Below are 24,382 nucleotides of genomic sequence, written 5' to 3'. Positions count from 1 at the left end.
CCCTCCACACAGTCAAAACTCCATGCTTAACTTTTGACTCGCCCAAAACTAATAGCCTACTATTGACCAGGAAGGCTTACTGAGAACATAAACAGCCAATTAGCACATATTTTGTATGTTGTATGTATTATATCCTGTATTCTTACAATAAAGTAAGCTAGAGACAAAATGTTAAGAAAATTTTAAGAGAGGGACACCTGGGTGGCTCAGCCGGTTGAGTATCCAACTCTTGATTTCAGCTCAGGTCATGATCTCAGGGTTGTAAGATCGAGCCCTGCTCTGGGCTCTGCACTCAGCGAGGAGTCTGCTTATCTCTTTCTCTCCCTCTGTCCCTTCCCCCACTCGTGCACGCGCTCTCTCTCCTTCTCTCTCTAAAAAAAAAATAAATCTTAAAAAAAAAGGGGTGCCTGGGTGGCTCAGTCGGTTAAGTGGCTGCCTTTGGCTCAGGTCATGATCCCAGGGTCCTGGGATCGAGCCCCGCGTCGGGCTCCCTGCTCAGCAGGAAGCCTGCTTCTCCCTCTCCCACTCCCCCCTGCTTGTGTTCCCTCTCTGGCTGTCTCTCTCTGTCAAATAAATAAATAAAATCTTTGGGAAAAAAAAAACTGTAAGAGAAAAATACATTTATAGCACTGTACTGTATTTATTAAAAAAAAAAAAATCCACATTAACTGGACCTGCACAGTTCAAATCAGTGTTGTTCAAGGGTCAACTGTATTTATCGATTTCTCACCCAACCACAGACTGTATTTATATTTTTATCTGCTTCCACCAAACATTTAATATTCAATCTTGTAAAATATGCAACTGTGAAGAACTAGCAGAAGCTTCTGAGATTGAGAGATTACCACCTTGTGGATCATAGCACCAGCATTTTAGCACCTAACGTTAAGATTAAACATGAAGTTCAACACTCCTCTTTAAATCCCATTATAAATGATTTTGTTTTCTGTACGACTTGAACATTCCAAATTCTTCTCGATCCCCCACGTACTCAAGTCACAAGTCCCTCTCTCTGCCTGTGCCGCCCCCTCCTTGCTGCCCGCCAGTCTCTAGGTGACGCTATTTTTCCTTGCCCTGGACTTCCACAAAGCCTTTCTCATGAGCTCGCCCATATCAACCACCTCCCTACCCCAGGCTCTCTTTTTTAAATGATGTGATTCAGAAGTTATTAGATCATCCCCCCAATGAACAGCATATCCCAACACTTACTGGCCATCACCCTCCACTGTTTTAACAATTGTAGTACAACACACAGAACATAAAAGGTACCATTTTAAAGGGTACGATTCAGGGGCATTAATACACTGAGTGGTGTGCACCACCTCCTCATTATTAATAGTTTGATAACATCAACTTGGCCGTGATTACACAAACCTGCCGGACAAAACCAAGCAACCATGGGGGTCTGCTGCATCGCCTTCCGAGGCCCAGTGTGCTCGAACACAGAGTGCCTTTCCCCGCAGTAGCAATTCGCCTTCAGAACCCGAGCCCGGGGCTCTGCATTCGCCACCCCACCTCCCCGGCCAACACTTCCCTTCTCTCTTCCCTCCAGGCTGCTCCTCTCCTACCACACAAAACACCCTTCACCTTCCCAGCTCTCGCAGTGTCCAGCCAGGACCTTGCACGTGAGCCTGCAATAAACACGTACTGCAATAACGCTGGAGAGGACAAGTGGGGACGTTCGTATGGGCCGCAGGCAGTTTCAGGGACCACCTGGTAAAACTCAACGTCTTGGACCTTACTCACGCACCTGCCAGCAGCAGAAAGCCCGGGGAGGCGGAGCACGATACCAACAACAACAGCAACGGCAGTAACAATAGTTCGCATTCTCTCCTTCCCAAGTTCTTCAAACACATGACCTCATTGACCTTCCCAACAGTCCAGTGAGGGAAGCCTTAATACTTTTACTGACGAGGAAACTAAGGGCCTAGCAAAGTGAAGTAACTCGTCCAAGGTCATGCAGTGAGAAGAACCTTAATTCAAGTTCAGGCAGCCTTGCTCCACAACGTGAACTTTCAACCGCCACACCAGACCGCCACTAAACAACGGTCAACGCCGACTTCCAGAACACCTTGAAGGAGTAGCTGAAAAGCCACTCTCAGAATGTACTTATTCTAGAGCACTTCTGGACTCCAGCACCCTTGGCACTTGATTAAAACAGATCTTTTACCGGGCACCTGGGTGGCTCAGTTGGTTAAGCGACTGCCTTCGGCTCAGGTCATGATCCTGGAGTCCCAGAATCGAGTCCCGCATCGGGCTCCCTGCTCGGCAGGGAATCTGCTTCTCCCTCTGGCCCTCCCCCCTCTCATGTGCTCTCTCTCTCATTCTCTCTCTCAAATAAATAAATAAAATCTTTAAAAAAATAATAATAATAAAATAAAATAGATCTTTTACCTATGATTATCCCTACTTTTCATTTGGTAGCCTTCCATACAGGCCCCGTATCAAGCACAACCTGCAGATCCTGTGGCAATCCAAAGCTAACCATTTGACACCGACTTTTTACCGGAGGTGGGAAAGCGCAATCAAAACAAGCAAACAAGTTCAGAAGAGTAACATACCATCAGAAGTTCTGTTCATCATAGGCGAGCCTCTGGACATGGTGTTTTGATAACTCACAGGGGTCCGCCGTGCACTACTGTCGTCATAAATCCCCGGGCTCAGCTGTGCTTTGGGAGCTTCGTGAAGTGTTGACCTAAGGACGGAGGGGCCAGAGCTTACCACTGATGTGTGTCGGGAACGCACTGGCTCGCCTGCTTTCACATCCTCATATTTTCCCCGTTCTACCACTTTTATGTTCTCTGGTACGATTTCCAGTGGAGGAATTCCACGGGGTAGTTTGTTAGGCCCCGTGATTAAGGATTTGACGTTGTGTTTGATGGCAGATTGACCTGAGTTGCTGTCAAACTTTATTGGTGTGCCCTAAAAGAAAAGAAACAAACATTATAGGTAGCCCGAGGCATCTGAAGATTTTTCCATCTCAGGTCAGCTCGGCTCATGGCAACAGTAATTTGCTTCGGTAATCTTTACTATCTGTGTGGGTGTGTCAATCACACGCTCACAAATCCAGAGCTGAGCACTTTCTCGAAATATACATTCCACAATACAGACACGAGAAAAACGAATACTAAAGCATACCTAAAACTTCCACATTTACTTCCAAAAGATCTGACATCGTAAGAACTACTTATAATAATTAAGTCATGCTTCTTAAAATGCTCCATGAATATCACAGTCTGGAGTGGAACGGTTGACAAAAAGCACCCTGATGTAGTTACCTGGGAGATGGAACCTTCGATTATTGGTCTTGTGCTCTGGACCACTTCTGGAGTTTTTCGGCTTTCCTGAGTTAAAATATCTTGCCGTGGAATCTCATGAATGGAACGCCCCATTTCTTTGATGGTGGTAATGCCATCATATGGTTTTCCTTTGGTAATGGCGCCTTCAAATGCTCGTATGGGAGGACTCTCCCTTTTAATCTGTTTGGGATATTTAAGACCATCTTCAAAGCTGTCTGTTGTTGCTCTTGGTGTGCCTTCGAGAAAGAATTCAAGAAAACATGCTTATTAAAGTAATGCCAATGGTTGCAGAACAATGTGACTGAGCTGTACATTTAAAAATTGTTAAAATAGTAAATCCTGATACATATATTTTTCCGCAATTTAGAAAAATTAATACCTTGTCATCTTGCAGTTTTTAATCAATTTTCTGTTTACAACACATCTTTAAATAAATATTCATAAGTCGTCATTTTTTTCAGGTGGTTCAAGACTTAATATAATTAAGTCTGTTCATCACAATCAGAGAATGGTTCTTACATAACGAAGATGTCTCTATATTCAAAGATTAGGCAACTATCATCTTCATATAAACTATGTAGCTCAGAAACAGAAGAGTTAAAATCAAGACTTAAATATTTAATATTTCAAAAGGGAAAATACTTGAAAAGCAGGCTTCATGCACTGCAAATTAATGTCAAACTACTCTGCCAATGAGGCAGTCATGAATAAAAGCCAAAACAAAGTTTACCCTGCATTATGGAACCAGACAGCACAGTCCTTTCTTTGAGGTCAGAATGAGGGCTCCCCCTGGGTAATGCTCGGCATATCAGCCCTTTCAAAACAAGAAAGCAATTCAAATATTAAATATAATGTGTATGCCAATTCACATATACTTTATACTGACCTTAGAGTATGTACTTTTTGATAAAAGCCCTATGGAGAAAGAGAGATCATCTTAAATTTGTGAACTATTCAGAAGAATATCATGGAAAAAATAAAAGTTGGAAGTAACCAACATGACATCATTGTTCATTTTTAAACACTCTTCTAAAGAGAAAATAGCCACAGAACACATCTATTATAAACCAAAAAGGAAAGACACTTTCAAAACTACATCTAAAATTCAATGCTTCTTTCTCAAGGTGAGGAGACACAAGAGGGGTTGAGAATCACCGTTTAGCTCTGAAACACACCTCTGAGAAAGGGAAAACACGAAGGATGGGTGCGGTACTTCAAAAACAGGTAAAATACATAAACGAAAACATGCAAGTCATAATGAAAGAGCTGTAAATAACCTCTTAAAATGTTTTGTGTCACATCACAATAAATTTGAATCAAGGACTGGAAATAACCACACGCAATTACCCTAAAGTAAAGGAAAGTGAGATTTTTTTTTTTTTTAATACAGAGAAAATCCAGCTCTTAGAAAATTACGCAGGACTTCTAAGGTTGAGGAATCCTTACCCTGTTTTTCACCTAGATTAACATTAAACAGTTGAGCCAGGTTAAGGCTTAAACAAAGTGAGTTATTAACAAAATAAAACCACAGGTATGATGCAGTGAATGCTTATCATGGTCAGCACAAGCTTGGACACCTGTCTCGAATCCTCACACTGTAACTACAATCCCTTCATTTACAGAGGATGAAACTCGCACAGCAAAATTCATCAGGAAACAGTGCGGCCCTGCTTTAACTGCCTCAAGACAAAAACAAAGTTCTCAAAATGGATTTTACATTTTTCAACTCACTTAACCCTAACCGGAATAGTCTACAAATTTTATGAGCATTCTACTAGTTACCTATGATATGACTGATTATGTTTAATTTTTACTTCCTACCACTGTCATGTACTTGATTTATATGTAGATATGAATATAAATTTAAACATATCAATAAGCTCATATTAATATAGTGTTAATTATATATTTTACTATATTATATATTATTAATATAATGATATATTAATATGTTTCATTTATACAGTAATATGAATATAAATTTCACGTAGAAATGACAGAGACTGAATACAACCTAACCCAACTATGGAAATTTGCTGTACAAAATTAAATGTATCTAAATAAAGTTCTGGAAACATTTTACCCTCCAACGGTGCTGAAACAGGAGACTCCCTCATTGACAACCCTTGCTTTATATTTCCTTCCACTGATTCATAGCTTCTTTTTAAACTGATTTCATGAGCTGTTCTTGGACTCCTCGTCCCTTCTCGGGCATTTTTAATATCTGCAGAACACAAAAACAAGAATTGCTCAGACAGCGCCCAAAGCCTACTCTACAGTCAATCAGTTATCTTAAGTTTCATAGTCTATCTTACAAAAAATAATAATGTAAGAGCCAGTCAACCTACAACATACTACTGTGTAATTGATACTTATGAAATTTTTTTCATTAATTCAAATTATTTGAGTGCCAGGCATAAATAAGTTAGGCTTGCAGATAAGGTTAACAAATTAAGTGCCTTCCTTCATGAAACTTACCCAATCATGGCGGATACCGACAAAGTACTAGGGAACTGCTGCAGAGTACAGTCAGTACTACGGAAAGAGAGGTACGATGTACTTCGAGAACGCCAGATGGAGAACCTAACACTTTTATTAAAAGGCCCCGAAAAGGCTGCCTACAGAAGTAATGTAGACTGAGAACTGAAGGATAAGGCGGAGATGCTTCAGCCACAGGTAAGGGAGGAGGAGGTGGGACAGGCACACCGACGCCAAGGCGAGACAGAGCGTGGGACAAAGAACCTGAGCTCAGTGCGTGGCCAGTGTGCTGAGCGCAGCTGGAGGCTGAGTGCACAGGAAGGCAGTGCGAGGGAGCCAAGGGAAATGTGGGAAGGGAACAGCGGGACAGGAGCAGATCGTGGAGGGCGGAGCAAGCCAAGGTAAGGGGCTTACACTGATCTTAAAGCAATGAAGAGTCAAGCAGGAAGTGATGTGTTACACTTCTGAATACGGGTTATGACTAAAGGTGGGGAGATCAGGGGCAGCTGCCCGGTTATTCGGATGAAAGACGATGGTGGCAGTGGGGAATACAGAGAAATGGATGGATTCCAGAGAATTCAGAAAAGAGAACAGAAACAACTCAGTGACTGGATGTGGAAAGAGAACAAGTGTTAAGGATGACATCTACATTTCTGGCTTAGGCATTGTACGTTAATTTCTTCCTCCAGAAGCAAAATGTAAATCAGCATATGCCAGAAATGTTAAAACAAGAAAGAAGGAAGGAAATAAGAAAGTTACCATGTGTTTTGCATCAGACACTGTGTGCTCACATACCTTACATCTTTGTATTCAAAGAGAAAGATAAAACATGACTAATGACTACTTAGATCACAAAACAGTTGCAAACAGGAACTCAAATCCAGTCCCTCACTTGGCTTTTTTTTTTTTTTTTTTTTACCATAACTGAGTCATTCTTGTAACATTAATGAAAAAATATAACCTAAGAATACAACTAAAGAAAATGCTTACACACATAGACATTAAAATAATTTAAATTAAGAATTTAAATTCAATACTCTTTCCAGGATTATCAGATTATTATCTACTCCCTAATTCACCTGGGCCGCCTGGGTGGCTCAGTCAGTTAAGCGTCTGCCTTTGGCTCAGGTCATGATCCCAGGGTCCTGGGATCCAGCCCCGCATTGGGCTCCCTGCTCAGCAGGCAGTCTGCTTCTCCCTCTGCCTCTGCCCCTCCCCAACTCGTGGTCACTCTCTTGCTTGCTCTCTCTCTCAAATAAAATCTTAAAAATAAAATAAAATAAAAATAAAAGTGATTCTACTAAAGTTAAAGATTTTTTTTTTTTTAAAGATTTATTTATTTATTTGAGAGACAGAGAGCATGAGAGGGAGGAGGGTCAGAGGGAGAAGCAGACTCCCCACCGAGGAGGGAGCCCGATGCAGGACTCTATATCCCAGGACTCCGGGATCATGACCTGAGCCAAAGGCAGTCGCTTAACCAACTGAGCCACCCAGGAGCCCTAAAGATTATTTTCTTAGGCTAAATCGACTGGCCATAGTTGAGGTTAGCTACCACTTACAGAACTACATACTATGGGCTCTACACTGTTTATCATTTTTCATTGACCGTCTCAGTTAAACTTTCACAAAACCTCCATTTGAGAAAGGAGAACAAACTCCCCCAAATACATATGTGGGGAGCCAGAGCCCACGTTTCTAGTCCCCATCACAGTACTGGCTTCAGAGAACAGACATCATACTTACTATCATAGGATAAGATGTGTCCACTTTTGCCTTCATAAATAACATGACCTTTGGATGCGGCTTCCTCTCTGCCTTTCTCAGGACTGCTCTCCTCAATGGGCATTCTAGAAATGGATCCCTTCACCAACGCCTCAGTTGGTATGCCAGCCTGTGACAGGGCTGGGGTACCCTGCCATCAAATCAAACAAAAACACTCAGGTTTAGAGGAGACACGAGATACTCAGAAAACTTAACCCACCACACGGAGAGTCAGATCCATCCATATCTTCAAAGAAGAAAGGACAAAGACATGAGAGGAAACCAGACATTAAGTTTTTATAAACATAAAGAAATACTGTACCTTAATCCTTGAACCCTGCCCCACAAAACTTAAAATCTGGACAGGTGTAGGAGTCAAATCAACTTTCTTCCCCACCCTGAAGTCAAACATCTTAACTCTCAGGGAAAAAAAAAAATCTGGTCTTAAATGCCAAAAATCATGCTAAGTGTAATATGTTTTTTCAAAATGTCTAATAAAAATAAGACGATAAATTAAGTTTTAAATTTAGAACACTGCAACCTTCTCTCACATTGTGATAAGAGGAAAAAAGAACTTGCAGTTCCCAAACTGTCTGCTGTATTCGACCTCTGGTCACCACCAGTGGGGGAAGGGGAGACAGGACCGAGAAAACTCAGATGCCTCCATCCTGTGCTATGGATTCAGTTTAGGTCACATCCTCTGAATCTTCACCATCATTAATTAGTCCTCTTCTGGGTTACCTATGGGCACGGTTCTTTTTGACCTTTCCTTTAAGCAGTAAACCCTTCCTTCCAGAGAAATCATTCATGGAACCTACTGGGTCGAACACTTTGTAAGAGTGAGCTGCTTGGGTTGAAATGGGCATGGCAGGCCCAGATTTAGCCCACTCACACATTTGGTGCCCCCAAAACTCTCGTGAGGACAATCTGAAACCACACACTTAGAGCAGGAAGAATGACAAAAACAAAACGTTTATTCAAATGGGCTCGGCAGTAAACATCTGGGAATCCTTAACACCCACTTTGGAAGTACTCACTTCACATAGACAGACTGGTTTGAAAATAAACAGAAAAAGCATAGCCTCACTTCATCCAGTTCATTCTGTCTTCCTACCCACAATCTGGTTAGTAGAGTGAAAATGAACAAGAAAAGATAATACGCCTAAGGCATTTATTTCTCTTTTGCCTCTACTATTAAAGTGTCTGCTTATTTTGAAAATTAGTTTCAGGATGTATATTTGGTCAAACGTAGATGGAGAGATGTGAAGAGTTCATATGTAACCTTCTAGGTCTCTAAGCCATATACTCCTTATACCAGGTCTTGTTAAAACGGAGACCCTGATTCATAGGTCTGAAGTGGGAACTAAAATTTCTGCATGAATCTAACAAGCTCCCAAGCGATGCCAATGCTCTGGGACACAGACTACACTTGATCAGCGAGGTCCCAGGGCAGGGTTCTCAAATGGGCACGCAGCAGAATCACTGGAGGGCGGGAAAACACAGATTGCTGGGCCCCGCCCCCACAGAGGAGACTTCAGGAAATTCTGGGGTGGAGCCTGACCAGTTACATGCCCAATGCTGCTGGCCTGGGAGCCACACTTTAGCCATTGGCTTAGGGGACAAGGACAAAAGACAAGGAAGAAGAAGAAAACAGGAAACTTGTGACCGGTTCAATGTGCAAAAGCACAGGATTCTGTTTACAATGATTTCCCAAAAGAGAATTTTCCTTTCCCAGATCGACAATAATAAAGAGGCTACAGGCTGTTACACTTCCAAATGAAATTAACATCTGAGGAAAAGAAAGACCTTGTCTTAATCAAAACTGGCAATATACTGAGCCTGAAATTGGAAGAAGATACTTGACTTCTGGCACTTCTATCAACGTCGCCTGTATCTCCCAGTTTAGCATGAGACCCTAGCCAGGTGCCTTACATGCCAGGACTGCAGACCTTCTTTTTCACAAGGGGCAAAAGTGAGCAAATAATTTATATTGATTTTCTTCTCCGTTTCTATTTGAGCTGAACACATGGTAAAAGCTTTGCCAGGAAGACAGTAGGAGCTGCATCAATCAGAACTTGTTTCTTCTGCCAATTTGCAAATCATTAACCTTTTCAAATGACCCACAGACTAGATAATATAGCTGGTGGTCAAAATGATCACATTAATGTCTTTCTGCAGACAGTTTACGGATCTGGGTTTATTACCATTGAGACCCAGTCCCATAATCCAGAACAACGAGCAACTTAACCCCAGAACTACACTGCTGGAAGAGCTAGAGCTCTTGAGACTTGACTTCCAGTTTTCTCATTAGCTACTGTCCAGTGTATCAGGAATGATCACAACTAACCTGAGTGATCGAGCCCCGCAGGGACGGGATGCCTTCCATGGAAATTTTGCTGGCTGGCGTTCCCCGAGTTATACTTCCTTCTTGAATGGCTCCTGTGGTACCTGAATGAAACCAAAATGATTAGCATATTACACCTTCTACCACTGCAAACACACACAACTCAGCCCCCACTTAGAAGAGGAGTAAGAGAAGGAAACAGCAGTACAAAAAGAATAGTGGTGTTTTACTGAAATCTACTTTTAAAATAATATTGTAATTATTAAAAAGGATTGCTGAAATATGGAATTTCAGAGTTTTTAATTATTTTTATTCAGAAGGAAAAATTTAGAATGTAAAGGCTCTAACTTAAAAACCCAACATTAAAACTTATTAGTGACTTACTTTAATACATTTATTGGGAACAAAAGTTTAATATTTCTGCCAAACAACGTATTTTACCTCTCACCACTCCTTCGTGCTGTGCCCTGACCAATAAACCTTCAGGCTGTGAGTTTTGGCTTCGGGGAGAAAATTCTTCCTGCTTGATGTAGGGCACAGTAGCTATGGACCAAAGCGAGAGAAATAAATAGAGATCAAGGCTGAATTACTGCCCGTGATGCTGCAAGCGCAGGAATGTTTTGAGTATTTACTCACTGACCTGATTTGGCAGATTCCTGTTGCCGCGGCAGTCCGAGAGAGATAGAGCCGACTGAGGGCTTAGCTGCTTCTTGAGTGTAGGAAGTCTGATTATGAGAAGTCAAATAAGTGCCCGGTGTTCCCTAAAAATAATTTTAAAGGACTAAAATAACATTGTCTTCTCACAAGGTCAACAATAAATTTAATGTTCATGTTTCTGTTTATAAGAATTTACACCCCCACTGCCCAAAATTAAGAACAAGTACTTGCAAAGCAAGAAGATCTTTATATAGATTGCTTATATTAAAAATATTTAAACAAAATTTTTTTTAAGATTTTATTTATTTATTTGACAGAGAGACACAGCGAGAGAGGGAACACAAGCAGGGGGAGCGGCAGAGGGAGAGGGAGAAGCAGGCTCCCCGCTAAGCAGGGAGCCCGATGCGGGGCTGGATCCCAGGACCCTGGGATCATGACCTGAGCCGAAGGCAGATGCTGAACATTACTGAGCCACCCAGGCGCCCCACATTAAAAATATTTTTAAAGGGAGCAAGATATGTCTTCTGAAATCATCATAAATTTCATATAACTATTATTTATTGTTAACAAATTACATAAATAAAGCACTTAACAGTACACTCAAAATGTAAGCTACTATTAACAATATTTATTCCTCTTAAAATTGTTACAGGATAAGGACATCAGTGAAAACAGCAGAGTAAGGACTTCTGAAAACGCTCTTCCATAAAGGCAACCAGAAAACCAGCAAAAATTGTAAGAATCAACCTTTCAATTTGGAAATTAACCAAAGGCTTGTGGAAATCTGGGTGCATTTATTCAAGAAGACTGGCAATATCTAGGTAAGAAGAGTGAGCTTTGTGGCATTTGAACTTGCTCTATTTCCTCTCCCATATGCTCCCCACCAAGCTCACTGGTAGTCTTGAAAATCAACAAAGGAAAGTATGAAAACGATGTTTCCCCAAAGAATATCAACAAAAAGAAAAAAGAAAAGAACTGTGAAGAAATTCTGAAGTTGAAAAGTACAAAAATTAGAGGAAAACAAAAAAACAAACTCTCAGCAAAAAAGAATATAAGGAAGTCTCTTCAATCTTTAGAAAAGACACCTATGAAAAGTCTATAGTTGGGGCGCCTGGGTGTCTCAGTCCTTAAGTGTCTGCCTTCAGCTCAGGTCATGATCCCAGGGTCCTGGGATCGAGCCCCACATCGGGCTCCTTGCTCAGCAGGGAGCCTGCTTCTCCCTCTCCCAATGCCCCTGCTTGTGTTCACTCTCTGGCTGTCTCTCTCTCTGTCAAATAAATAAAAATAAAATCTTAAAAAAAAGTTTATAGTTAACATACCTACCAGTTAAATACTGAATGCCTCCCTCCTAAAATGGGCAACAAGGAAAGCATATCCTCTTCACCACTTCTTTTTTTTTTTTTTTAAAGATTTTATTTATTTATTCATTAGAGACAGAGAGAGGCAGAGGGAGAAGCAGGCTCCCAAGGAGCAGGGAGCCCGATATGGGACTCAATCCCAGGACCCTGAGATCATGACCTGAGCCGAAGGCAGACGCTTAACCATCTGAGCCACCCAGGCACCCACACCACTTCTTTTAAACACTGTACTATGGGGCCTCTGAGTGACTCAGTCGATTAAACATCTGACTCTTGATTTCAGCTCAGGTCATGATCTCAGGGTTGTGGGATCAAGCCCCACATTGGGCTGACTGAGCCCCGTATCAGGCTCCTAGCTCCTCCGTCAGCAGGGAGCCTACTTAAGATTTGCTCTCTCCCTCTCCCCACTTCCTCCCTGCTCTCTCTCTCAAATAAATAAATAAATCTTTAAAAAAAAAAATTGTACTAAAAGTTCTACCCTAGTCAGTTCAATAAAACAAGAAAAAGAAAAGGCACTAGGGGGGCGCCTGGGTGGCTCAGTCGTTAAGCGTCTGCCTTCGGCTCAGGTCATGATCCCAGGGTCCTGGGATCGAGCCCCGCACCGGGCTCCCTGCTCGGCGGGAAGCCTGCTTCTCCCTCTCCCCCTCCCCCTACTTGTGTTCCCTCTCTCGCCGTGTCTCTGTCAAATAAATAAAATCTTAAAAAAAAAAAAAAAGAAAAGAAAAAGAAAAGGCACTAGGACTGGAAAGGAAAAAGTAAAACTATCTTGATTTGCATATGACACGCTCACATAGAAAATCCTAAGAAATTCACTCTCCCTCCCAAAAAAAAAAAAAAAAAAAACCAACAAAACAAATAAGAAGCAAATAAGTAATGTTGCAGGAGATAAAGATTTAAAAAATCAACTTTTTCTATATACCTGTAGAACTGGAAAATGAAATTTTAAAAAATATTTATAAAAACATAAAATACATTACAAATCATCAAATTAACTGAAAATAAATCTAACAAAACCTCTACAGCGAAAACTTTGAAATACTGTTGAGAAATTAAAGACATCAATTAATGGAAATATAAACATGTTCATGGATTAGAAGACTCAACATTCCTTTTTTTTTTTTTTAAGATTTTATTTATTTATTTGACAGAGAGAGAGACAGAGAGCACAGCAGGGGGAGTGGGGGAGGGAGAAGCAGGCTCCCCAATGAGCAGGGAGCCCAATGCGGGACTCGAACACAGGACTCCAGGACCACGACCTAAGCCGAAGGTAGATGCTTAACCATTGAGCCACCCAGGCACCCGAAGATTCAACATTCTTAAGATCTTCATTTCTAACCCAAAATAATCTATAAATTTAATGCAATCCTTTACCATAATCCCAGGAGAATTTTTGTTAGAAACTGACATTTATAATTTATATGGAAATGCCAAAGTCATAGAAGAGCCAAAGCAATCTTGAAAAATAAAAGCCCTTAAAGGACCCCTACCACATGATTTCAAGACTTACCATAAAGCTACAATAATCACAACTGTGATGCTGATAAAAGTGTGGGCAAGTAGATCAACTGAACAGAACAGAAAGTCCAGAAATAGACCAAACATAGAGCCAAATCATTTCTGACAAAGGCACTAAAGTGATCATATTGGAGAAAGAAAAGACTTTTTAACCGGTGTTCCTGGAACTGCAAATCCAAAAGGATAACTGAATGCTGATCCTGATCTCACGTTGCACATAAAAATTAATTTCACATGGATCACAGACCTAAATGTAAAAGCCCAAACTATAAAGCTTTCAGAAGAAAACGCAAGAATATTTCCACAAGCATGAAACAAAGATTTCTTAGAGAAAAAGAATTAACCATAGGAGAAAAAAAAATTTGTATAAGGACTTCATCAAAATTTAAAATTTCTGCTCATCAAAACACAGCAGTAACAAAACACACAAGCCATAAAAAAAAGAAAATATTTTAATATATAACAGAGACCTTTCATCCATAATAAAGAACTTCTACAATCTACTAACCAAAAAAACCCCAATAAAAACAGATAATAAGACAGTCACTTCGCAATCAGACATATAAATGACCAATAAGCATACAAAAAAGTGCTCAGCATCATCTGCTGCCAGGGAAATGCAAACTAAATGCCACAATGAAATATGACTAAAATAAAAAAGATGGCCAATAGCAAATGAAGCAAAATGAAGGCTTACACATTGCGGGTAGCAGTAGACCCACTCTGGGATATTATAAAGTAAAACACACATATATCTAGCAATTCCTCCCTCAGGGGATTGATTACACAAGAGAAATGAAAACAAATGTCTATAAAGAGCCAGTACAAGAATGTACATATCAGCTTTATTCACCACAGCCAAAAACTAGAAATAGCTCAGGATGAATCCCTAAAACCATTATGTTAAGTTAAAGAAGGCGGACACAGAAGGGTACACACTGTATGAGTTCATTTATATGAAGTTCTAGAAAAGGCAAAACTAATCTGTGCTAATAGGAAGCAAACCAGTGGTTGCTTCAGGCACAAGGGGCTAAGAAAACCTTCGGAGGTGATGAAATGGTTCTATAACCTGACAGGAGAGTGGCTGCTGCTGATCGTGCACAATGGTCAAAACTTTTCAACCATTAAGATAAGGCCATATTGAAAAATATATATACGTATATATATATATGTATGTATACAATAATGCACGGGGGAGTGGGGAAGATATAGTGGCCAAAGTCAGAATGAACTGGGGCTTATCAATCATGTACAATGTAATACTTAGAGCCTTCACAATAGTCCACACATATTTTGGTACTTGAAAAGATTCCTCTTCCATCTTCGCTACACTAAACCTCAGGGCACAAAAGTGCCTTTCCTAAGTCAAACCAGACGGTGTGCCGCGGCCACTCACTTTGGGCACCCAACTCACACAAACTTCCTGTGTGTGGAACAGAGCACGATGACTGCCATATTTTCTGGTCACCATGTCTTCACATACAGACAAACTTGTATTTATTAAGACTCTGACAAATTAGGGACAGAAAAGGGAGAACTTTTACCAAAGCAATACTCAACAGAAATTTCCTGGGCAGGGAAGGCATTTTACCTGTGAGATGGAGCCTCCCAGGATAAAAGATGGTTTTTCTGAAGCCACTGTGGTTTTGGATGATGGGATGAGAGGAGGAGGTGGCCTGGTGGGTCGAGTTGTTGGAAGCCGAACCGCTTCAGGGAGATTAGTTATCACTTGATGCGGAGCAGGCTGCAGGACTTTGAAGGGGAGGAAAAAAATGATTTAAAATCGGCAATTTCATAGTTTGCAACACTCTACCTATCTCAGTCATTCCCGAATTTTCATATCACACACTGAATTTTAAGTGCAAGATGAGGCTGAGGAGGAACATTTCTATTTTGAATTTCTCTTTCACTTGAATTAAATCCATATACATATTCAGGTCACACATGGTATTTATGAGGCTGAAATATTCAACTCCCTGTGAAACCAGAGCTTTTAAGTTGATGTTCATTTCAAACTATCTCTGCTTAGCATAAGCAAATGACAACCTTTCCCAATCTTTTCTCTCTCTCCATCACTCTTTGGACCTGCTTCTTAGGAGGCAGCTGATACTCCAACTCTGGAGAACGCACAGACATGGCCAACCACCAGCTGGACACCCTCTCTACATCTTGCCTACTTGGAGAAATGTTTACTGATCCTGGCTCTCACAGACCTGAATTTCTTGCGATCGGGGAGGGGACCTAAAGATTTTTTCAAAGTATAAGTACTCTTAAAAGCCAGTCAGTGTCACAGTATACACGCGTGAACACGAATTTCCCAGTGGCCCAGTGAAGCTCAACTGAATACAAGAGACGATGGGATGCACAGAAACAAGAAAATAATTCTGAAACAGGAAGGACACGTCTGGGAAAGGCAGTTTGTTCACGAGCTCAGACCACCCGAGTCTAGCATCTGTAGGGAGATGGCCAGCAGCCACTGCGCAGAGGAACAATATTTACCTGGCGGGACACTATTGCGGGCTGCACTCATATCAGGCTGTGGAGCAGCTTTACTGACTTCTCTCGGAGAGAGCCTACACGGTGAGGCTGACCTTGCTGCAGTACTGTGCATCTGTGCTTCCTGTTCTAGAGCACGTCTGACCTCAGCATAAGGCATATAGGCGACTGATTTTCCTATGAAAGTTAAAGTTATCAAGATAAGGGAAGAACCCCAAATTAAAATAGTAAGTGTGAAAGGACCAAGCCCACACCATCCAGGGGCAGATCCGACTATATACACTAATACTAAAATCTAAAATTCTGGGGGGGTGGGGAGTCCACCCACAGAGATGTTTTAAAACCTATACATCTAAATCTTCTGTGTATGCACCATCACTATGACCTAATAAAACCCTCAAAAATTCAATTATGATGTTTCCCTTTAAAGGAAAAGAACATCTTTCTTCTTCTTAGGAAAACCAAGTGTTTTCACATGCAATAAAGATCACAACAGGCAAACATCAGATTATCCAGCCATTTGGTAAATTCAAGCCTTGCTTGAGTTAGTCATATCTGAGAATTTCCACCCTTTATATTTAGCCTGCTGAAACACACCACTTAATATTCAGAGAAATAAACATAATTAAGAAACGGAAGAAGCCTTTCTTAGAAGACACAGATCAAACTAATCCAAAAAAACCTACACACACTTATAAAACTATGAATTTTACTACCAGAATGCTATAAAAATTACTCCAGGGGCTTTTGGGTGGCCAGTCATTAAGCGTCTGCCTTCAGCTCAGGTCATGATCCTAGGGTCCTGGGATGGAGCCCCACTTCGGGCTTCCTGCGGGAAGCCTGCTTCTCCCTCTCCCACTCCCCCTGCTTGTGTTCCCTGTCTTGCTGTGTATCTGTCAAATAAATAAATAAAATCTTGAAAAAAAAAAATTACTCCATATAATTTACCTCCACATAAAGTATAAAAAAACTTAAGTATTTAAAGGGCATATCAGATATGCAGTCACATTAAGACTTAAAAATACAGGGGCCTGGGTGGCTCAGTTGGTTAAGCGACTGCCTTTGGCTCAGGTCATGATCCTGGAGTCCCGGGATCGAGTCCCGCATCAGGCTCCCCAGGGAGTCTGCTTCTCCCTCTGACCCTCCCCCGCCTCATGCTCTATCTCATTCTCTCTCTCAAATAAATAAATAAAATCTTAAAAAAAAAAACAAGAATACATATAATTATATATATTATATAATTTTTTTCCTTTTTAAAATGAAATTGACATTGTAATTTTGGAAAATCAGAAAAGCACAAAGAGGAGAAGGAAAATCATATGTAACCCAAACCACTTAAATGTGGGCTATTTTAATGTCTGCCAGAGCAAATTCCCATTCATTTTCTTATTCTTTTGCTTACCTAGTCTTATCCATTTATTCTTCCAGATAAATCAAAATTTAAAATCATTCTCCAAACAAGATGTCACTGGAATTTTCATTAGACTTGCATTAAATTTATGAATACAAGACACCTGATGCTCTATAATAATGAGCTTTCTAACCGAGTAATCTAGACTTTTTTGTATAGGTCTTATTTATAAATTCCTTGTTAAAAATTATTTGTAGGTATTTTACATTTTGTTGCTAGGAAAGCCATCTTTTTCATATGCACTAGTTTACTTGTATAAATGATTACTGCAGATCTATAGGAAAGAAAGATGGGGATTTCTGGAGACCCTTTTTTTTTTTTCTGAGAAACTTAATGAACTTTCCTTTTTGTTCTAATCACTTTTCAGTTGGTTCTTGTAGGCTTTCTAGGTGGATAATCTTCTCCTGTGAACAATGATTTACCTTCTCCCTTCAAAGAGCTACTTCTATTTCTGTTTCTTTTTTTCTTTACTGCACTACAGTAAGTAATAGCTGGCACCTGATAGTTTCTATCCCAAGAGAAGGTCTCTAGCATCTCACTATTAAGTGGAAGGTTTGTAATTGGGTAAAGACTCATTAGCACAAGGCATAAATAGTTCTCTAGCTTACTCAGGTATTTTTAAAAACCAGAAACAATTCTAGTAATACCAGCTAATATGAAGTATGTACTCTGTGCAGAGCACTGTGAATTACATGAATTATCTCACTGAGCCCTCATGCCCCACAGGATGATTAACACCATTTCATAGATGAGGAAACTGAACCTCCAAAGAATCACACCGTATTGCCCAGCCAAGGTCACGCTACCAGCAGTGTAAGCCTGACTCTGAGCTCGAAACCATGTGGCAATAATGTCTCCCTAAAGCACTGGGCGTTGAATTTCAGATGCCTGTGGGGTATCCATCAAGATGATGGTACTCTTCCCTTCTTAGACACATTGATATAACGAATTAGATTAAATGTCCCAATGCTGTGCAGATTTATAAAATAAACCAAAAGAAAATCATGTCTTCCTTTCTAGAGAATTTAACATGGTAAAGTTATTATTATAAATTCTGTGTGACTGTTTTACCATTTCCAGTAAGTTTCTAATAATGTGGAAACTATCTTGTCAAGGTAGTGTTAAAGAAAAAGCAGAAATTTAGATGGTTCTAAATACAGGTATTTAAATCTTCATGTACTCAGAGCTGAAAAAATAAATAAACAACAAAATAAACAGACTAGATTCAGTTGCAGAGAAGGATTAACTCTTAATTGGACTGAACTGATTCTGTTAAACCTGCATTGCAAGTTCAATTCTAACTCTCTACATGTGTATGTTTGAGTTTCCTCACTCCAGAAAAAAAGGCTTCATGCTGAAGTAGGGGTTACCTTGTGTAAATGCTCCTGGAAAGTGAAAACAACTGTTCTCTCAGGTTTTTCCCAAGTGTTTCTACAGATGTAAAGGCTTACACCACTTAAAAAGGGTACACCTACAATAATTATTTCTGCCACTCACTAACATTACAATGAATACAATCAAACACATGCTGCCTGTTACTTTCTAAATGAGACCATGAAGGGAAAAGTCAAAACCATGGTCCTAATTCAAGTAAACTGTACCAGTTTGGTGACGGTTCATAGGTAAATCCACATTCTCACTATATTTAACATTCTATAAACTCTTCTATGGCGATGCATTGAAAACATTTGTATCAAACATTCTGCATACAAGCAATTTAAATGCAAGTATATGATTATACAAGGGAGATGTGTAAGTATAAGGGAACTTATCCTTTATACTGAACTATGGATAGCTATAAATTCAGGAGAGTCTTCAGGCACTTCGTTAAATAACTACACATTATAGATGAGCTAAAACAAAACATAACCTTGAGATAAAATGTAATCAACCACCCCAGTTTCTGGAGTCACCTTGAACCAAACTGATGTATTAATAAACACCTCAGTATCACATTAATAAAAAATATAATTACAGTATGGTTTTAAGACCACTGCATTATGATTAAAATTAGGATACCACTTTCATCTAAACTACATGGATTAATGTGACTGACCACAGAGAAATGTAGTTCATTGTTTAGAGGCTCAGAATTTGGGCTCTAGTCTGATTCAGTCTCTCCAGCTTCCAAAGTAATTTAGATCAAGAACGTAAAGTAGATCAAGAAAAGATATTGAGGTCCTTGGGGCACCTGGGTGGCTCAGTCATTAAGCGTCTGCCTTCGGCTCAGGTCATGATCCCAGGGTCCTGGGATTGAGCCCCGCATCAGGCTCCCTGCTAGGCGGGAAGCCTGCTTCTCCCTCTCCCAATCCCCCTGCTTGTGTTCCTGCTCTCACTAACTCTCTCTGTCAAATAAGTGAATAAAATCTTAAAGAAAAAAGAAAAGATATTGAGGTCCTAAAATAACTATGTGATATGCATGTTATAGAATGATCCAGATATTATTAACTAAATAATGTTCAGCTTTAGCATGACTCTGGCAAATACCATTTGAATGTCATTTTTTCTAGGTTTTAATTCTTCTCCCAACATTTATTCTAAATCATTTATGTAAGGAATACATCAAAAGACTTTTAAATTACTCTAAAATTCATCATTCTCATCATGACAGATTTTCTCATAGCTGGACTGCTCAAAAGACAAGTGCTTCTGCTAAGTCCATTTATACTCAATTTAATTCATTCCTTCAACATGTAATTACTGAGTACAAACTGCGTCAATTACTGAGTTAGCAACTGAGGATTCTAAATACTAAATACTAAAAGCTCCCAAATCATCAACGTTTTTACCTTCATTCAAGAAATATTCATTGGGACGCCTGGGTGGCTCAGTCGATTGAGCATCTGCCTTTGGCTCAGGTCATGATCCCGAGTTCCTGGGACCAAGTCCCACATTGGGCTCCCTGCTTGGGGAGGTCTGCTTCTCCCTCTCCCTTTTCCTCTGCCTGCCGCACCCCCTGCTTGTGCACGCTCTCTCCCTCTCTCTGACAAATAAATAAATAAAATCTTTAAAAAAAAAAAAAAAAAGAAAGAAAGAAAGAAATATTCCTTTAGCACCTATTATACCCCCAGCCTTGCTGGGTATTAACTACTCTGGTTCATGTTTTTACTAGGATAAGATTTATACTTAAAACACCAGCAATTTTATGTTTAAAACTCTAACATAGTTCAGTGTGCCATATAATAACTCATTACTGGTATAACTGGGTGTAATTGGGGGGGTGGTCAAGATTCGTTAAGTACCACAGTTCCTATTTTATATTAAATAGCCCTTGAAATGCATGACATTCTACAGTTAGCTGTTCTTACTTATCTATGTAAAGTACTGCAAAAAGTCTTTTGAATCATTACCAAAAAATCTAAACCACAGTAACGAAGACCTTAACAGTCTTATATTCTAAGCATATCGTAGCATAAGTCAACCATCAACCAGAACACATGTGCCATTTCCTAATCACGCCAGAAGAATTTATTACAATTTAGAAATCATGCCCCCCCCCCCCCGCTTTTAAAAGAAACTGAGTGTATCATGCACAACTAAAAAGAACATGCATAGGGGTGCCTGACTGGCTCAGTAGGTGGAGTGGGGGAGTCTTGACCTCAGGGTTGTGGGGTCAAGCCCCATGTTGGGTGTAGAGATTACTTAAAAATAAAAAAAATCGTAAAAAAAAAAAAAGCACATACAACTCGAATTTGTCACTTGAAATAACAATGGTAACAGCCCCTTTGTGGTATCTATTATACTATGTACATATTGGTACACTAATTATTATTATAAATTGTATCTGTATTACATATAATATTATGTAAAGAATAACGCTGAGCCACGTGTTACAAGATGATACTGAATGCTGATTCTTTCTTATGGGTTGTGATCTCAGTAAGAAAGAAATACAGACAGACAGATAGATGGATGGATGGATCGATCTATAACTTGCAATTTACAGTTGAGAGAACTAAAGTCAGAAAAGTTACGGGACTTGTCCCTGGCCACACAAGTGGTGAAGGCTGGGGTGAGGGCTGCGTCAGGCTACGACTGACGCTATACGCCAAGTTGTCTCCCATCATATTAGAGAATGAGTATTACCCTGTTGTTACATGAGATTTGCTTGGAGGACAGGATAACAATTCTCACTCCGAAAAGTCAGATGAATGGAGCAGAAAGCATGGCTTTTACAGTCTTCCAGCAGAGAGATAAATATCAGAAAACTCGTATTAACAAAAACCATTACAAATGTTACTGCCGCCTGTGAGTAGTCAATAATAGTAACATTCCTCAAAAGTTTAACTGAGGTCAGTTTAAAGGAATTTTGTGTTGCGGACAAGAGGAATTAATCACTTGACATGCAAATAAACTACAAAGCACAAAGGACACTACTTTGGAGAATAGTTCTGTTTCCCGTCAGAGAAGTTCTTTGCGGCGACAGCTCTACCTACCTTCCCACTCTCTGTTTGGACTCTTGGCGGTGCCACAGGGACTTGTAGAACTTCTGCATTCCAGATCTATCTGTTCTTGCCTCTGCCGCTGTTCTTCAAGGAGTGCGGACTCATGCATTGCTTTAATGTGTCGCTGGTAGAGGGCATACCCGCTCACTGGGGTTCCAATTGGTATATTACATGGGGTACAGGAAACCTACAGGAAGAAAAAAATCTAAATACGCCAATGACCAACATAACAACGACCCTTTGTTACAAATAATGCTTATTTCTGTAATGTACTGGTTGATGTGATTTTGCCACTTTTTGATCAAAGTACTCTTCAAGTTTTAATAAAAGGCTTAAAGTGCTGAACATTTACTTTCAGAACTGAACACAATATAAATCACATAAGAGAGATCAAAATCAGAAACTAAAACACTGCTGTCTGCTTTTAACTTCCAGATGGTCAAACCCCTGGTGGCTCAGCCCTGGCTCCTAGCCCTCCTCTCTAGGTTCTCTCTAGATAATCACACCCACTTCTGTGCATTTAAATGTCATCTATATGTTAATGGTTCTTCAATTTCTATTTCTAAGACGTTTGCTCCAAGTCCCATACTCACAGAATGGCTGCTTAACAACTCCACTTGGGTATCTCAAAGCACCTCAAAACTTGGATTTAACAGGAACTCTTCATTTCCTACATTCAGTGCTTCTCCTTCAGTGACCTCCCTTTTAGGAAACGGAACCTTAACAGCTTAAGCCAGAAACCTGGCAGACATCCTTGACTGATCCGCCTTACCTCCCACAACCAACTCACACAACAGGATGGGTGTTAAATGTTCCGTCTTCAGACAGGCCATCCCTAACCGTCCCTTCCCATTTTCCTCCTTACAGCAGCCCTGTTTCTTTCTTTCAGGGTACACAGCGCTTACAATAGCACAATTCACAATAATATGGCTGGTTTTTCTGTTTATTTTCTGTCTCTCTCACTCAGGAAGGAAAGAACCCAACCTATTTGGTTCAATACTAAATAAACAGCCCCTAACACAGTCCATTACTTCATGAATACAAAAAATTTTGGGAAAGAGTAGAGATCTGAGTTTTTCAGAACCTATTATCTAAATAAAGACTTCCATAGTTCTTTTCCGCTACTGTAAGTAGAATTTTTCACTGAGCCCAAAACATACACATAATTTTCTTGCCCTCGTGCTTTGGCTTTTATGTAAACATGGCACTTCCTCCTGTTGCCATAAAGCCAAATGAACTGTTTTGGTCCAAAAAATATTATTTCCTATGTGGAGTCTTCTTTAGTTGTCTTATTAAGAAGGAAGCTCTCCTTCCTCTGAAATGACCATACTACATTTTTTAACTTAACAGAGCATCACATTTTTATAATTCATTTTAAGTTTTTTTCGGTCTTTTTATCAAGAGCAATCTCTATGTTTCTTGAAGTCAGAGATTATGATATATAAATATTCCATACAGCATTAACAATGTTGTCTTGAACTGGGCACTCAATAGAAGTCCATCTGAGTAAATCAATGAACGAACAAATGTTTAATGATTTTTTGTGTGTGAGTCCATCATAAGCACACACTTAACTTTTTTTTTTTTTAAAGATTTTATTTATTTATTTGACAGAGAGAGACACAGCGAGAGAGGGAACACAAGCAGGGGGAGTGGGAGAGGGAGAAGCAGGCTCCCCGCAGAGCAGGGAGCCCGATGCGGGACTCGATCCCAGGACCCTGGGATCATGACCTGAGCTGAAGGCAGTCGCTTAACCAACTGAGCCACCCAGGCGCCCCACACACTTAACTTTTATCAATTATCATGTGAGACAGAACAAATTTTTATCCCCTGAAGTAAAGCAACAGCTAAAACATTACTAAGTAAAGGAGCGATAACCTAGTTTGGAATTCAGTGTCAAAAGAGAGTCAAACTTGCAGAGATTACTGAAGTAAAATGTAAATAAAACTAGATTTGGAATTGTATCCTGAAGTTAGCCATAATCTCTAGAATTCATTCTAAATATTTAAAACCTAGTTATATATTTATTCTACTACTGTCTTCCAGGAAAACAAAACAAAAACAAAGCTTACGAATATTTATGGCTAGAGGATTACACTCCTTTGGTGTTTTTTCTTTCCGAAATGGAAATCACCATTTCAACCAACCATCACAATGAATCCATTTGAAAAAGCAAATAGAGCGACAGAATGGCTAAACAAAATGTGGCATATACATACAATGGGATATTCTCAGTCTTAGAAAGGAAGATTATGACTACAACCTGGATGCACCTTGAGGACTTTATGCTGAGTGAAACATGCCAGTCACAAAAAGACAAATACCGTATGATTCCACTTATATGAGGTATCTAGCCAAATTCAGAGAGACAGAAAGTAGAATGGTGGTTGTCAGGAGCTGGGGGAGGGGAAAGAGAGAGTTACGGTTTAATGGGAAGAGAGTTTCACTTTTGCAAGATGAAAAAGTTCTGGAGATCTATTTCACAACAGCATGAATATATGTAATGCTACTGAACCATATACTTAAAAACAGTTAAGATGATAAATTTTATGTTGTGTGTTTTTTACCATAATTTTTTTAAAAATCAAGTACTGATTAAAGAAGAGAGGAAATGTCTC

The 24,382-nt window shown here is 39.9% G+C and overlaps 1 protein-coding gene across 2 annotated transcripts in view; it reads right to left on the bottom strand.

The window, feature by feature from the left end:
- The window catches only part of NCOR1 (nuclear receptor corepressor 1), a 156,162-nt gene that overhangs the window by 24,300 nt on the left and 107,480 nt on the right, over window positions 1–24,382 (bottom strand). Inside the window, exons 22-31 of one of the 2 annotated variants that reach the window (XM_044921534.1) lie at window positions 21,756–21,951; window positions 15,004–15,164; window positions 10,523–10,643; window positions 10,324–10,425; window positions 9,886–9,986; window positions 7,521–7,689; window positions 5,383–5,523; window positions 4,030–4,113; window positions 3,279–3,535; window positions 2,562–2,922 (exon numbers count right to left, since the gene is read on the bottom strand). In XM_044921534.1, coding sequence (XP_044777469.1) covers window positions 2,562–2,922; window positions 3,279–3,535; window positions 4,030–4,113; window positions 5,383–5,523; window positions 7,521–7,689; window positions 9,886–9,986; window positions 10,324–10,425; window positions 10,523–10,643; window positions 15,004–15,164; window positions 21,756–21,951 — 1,693 coding nt within the window. Of the gene's footprint in view, window positions 1–2,561; window positions 2,923–3,278; window positions 3,536–4,029; window positions 4,114–5,382; window positions 5,524–7,520; window positions 7,690–9,885; window positions 9,987–10,323; window positions 10,426–10,522; window positions 10,644–15,003; window positions 15,165–21,747; window positions 21,952–24,382 lie in introns of those variants that run through there. The other variant, XM_044921535.1, reaches the window with a different exon arrangement.

Source organism: Neomonachus schauinslandi, chromosome 15 (genome assembly GCF_002201575.2).
Source record: "Neomonachus schauinslandi chromosome 15, ASM220157v2, whole genome shotgun sequence".
In the NCBI taxonomy this organism is placed as follows: domain Eukaryota; kingdom Metazoa; phylum Chordata; class Mammalia; order Carnivora; family Phocidae; genus Neomonachus; species Neomonachus schauinslandi.
Note: the sequence above shows the minus strand (reverse complement) of the source record. Positions and strands in the feature narration are given on the sequence as shown.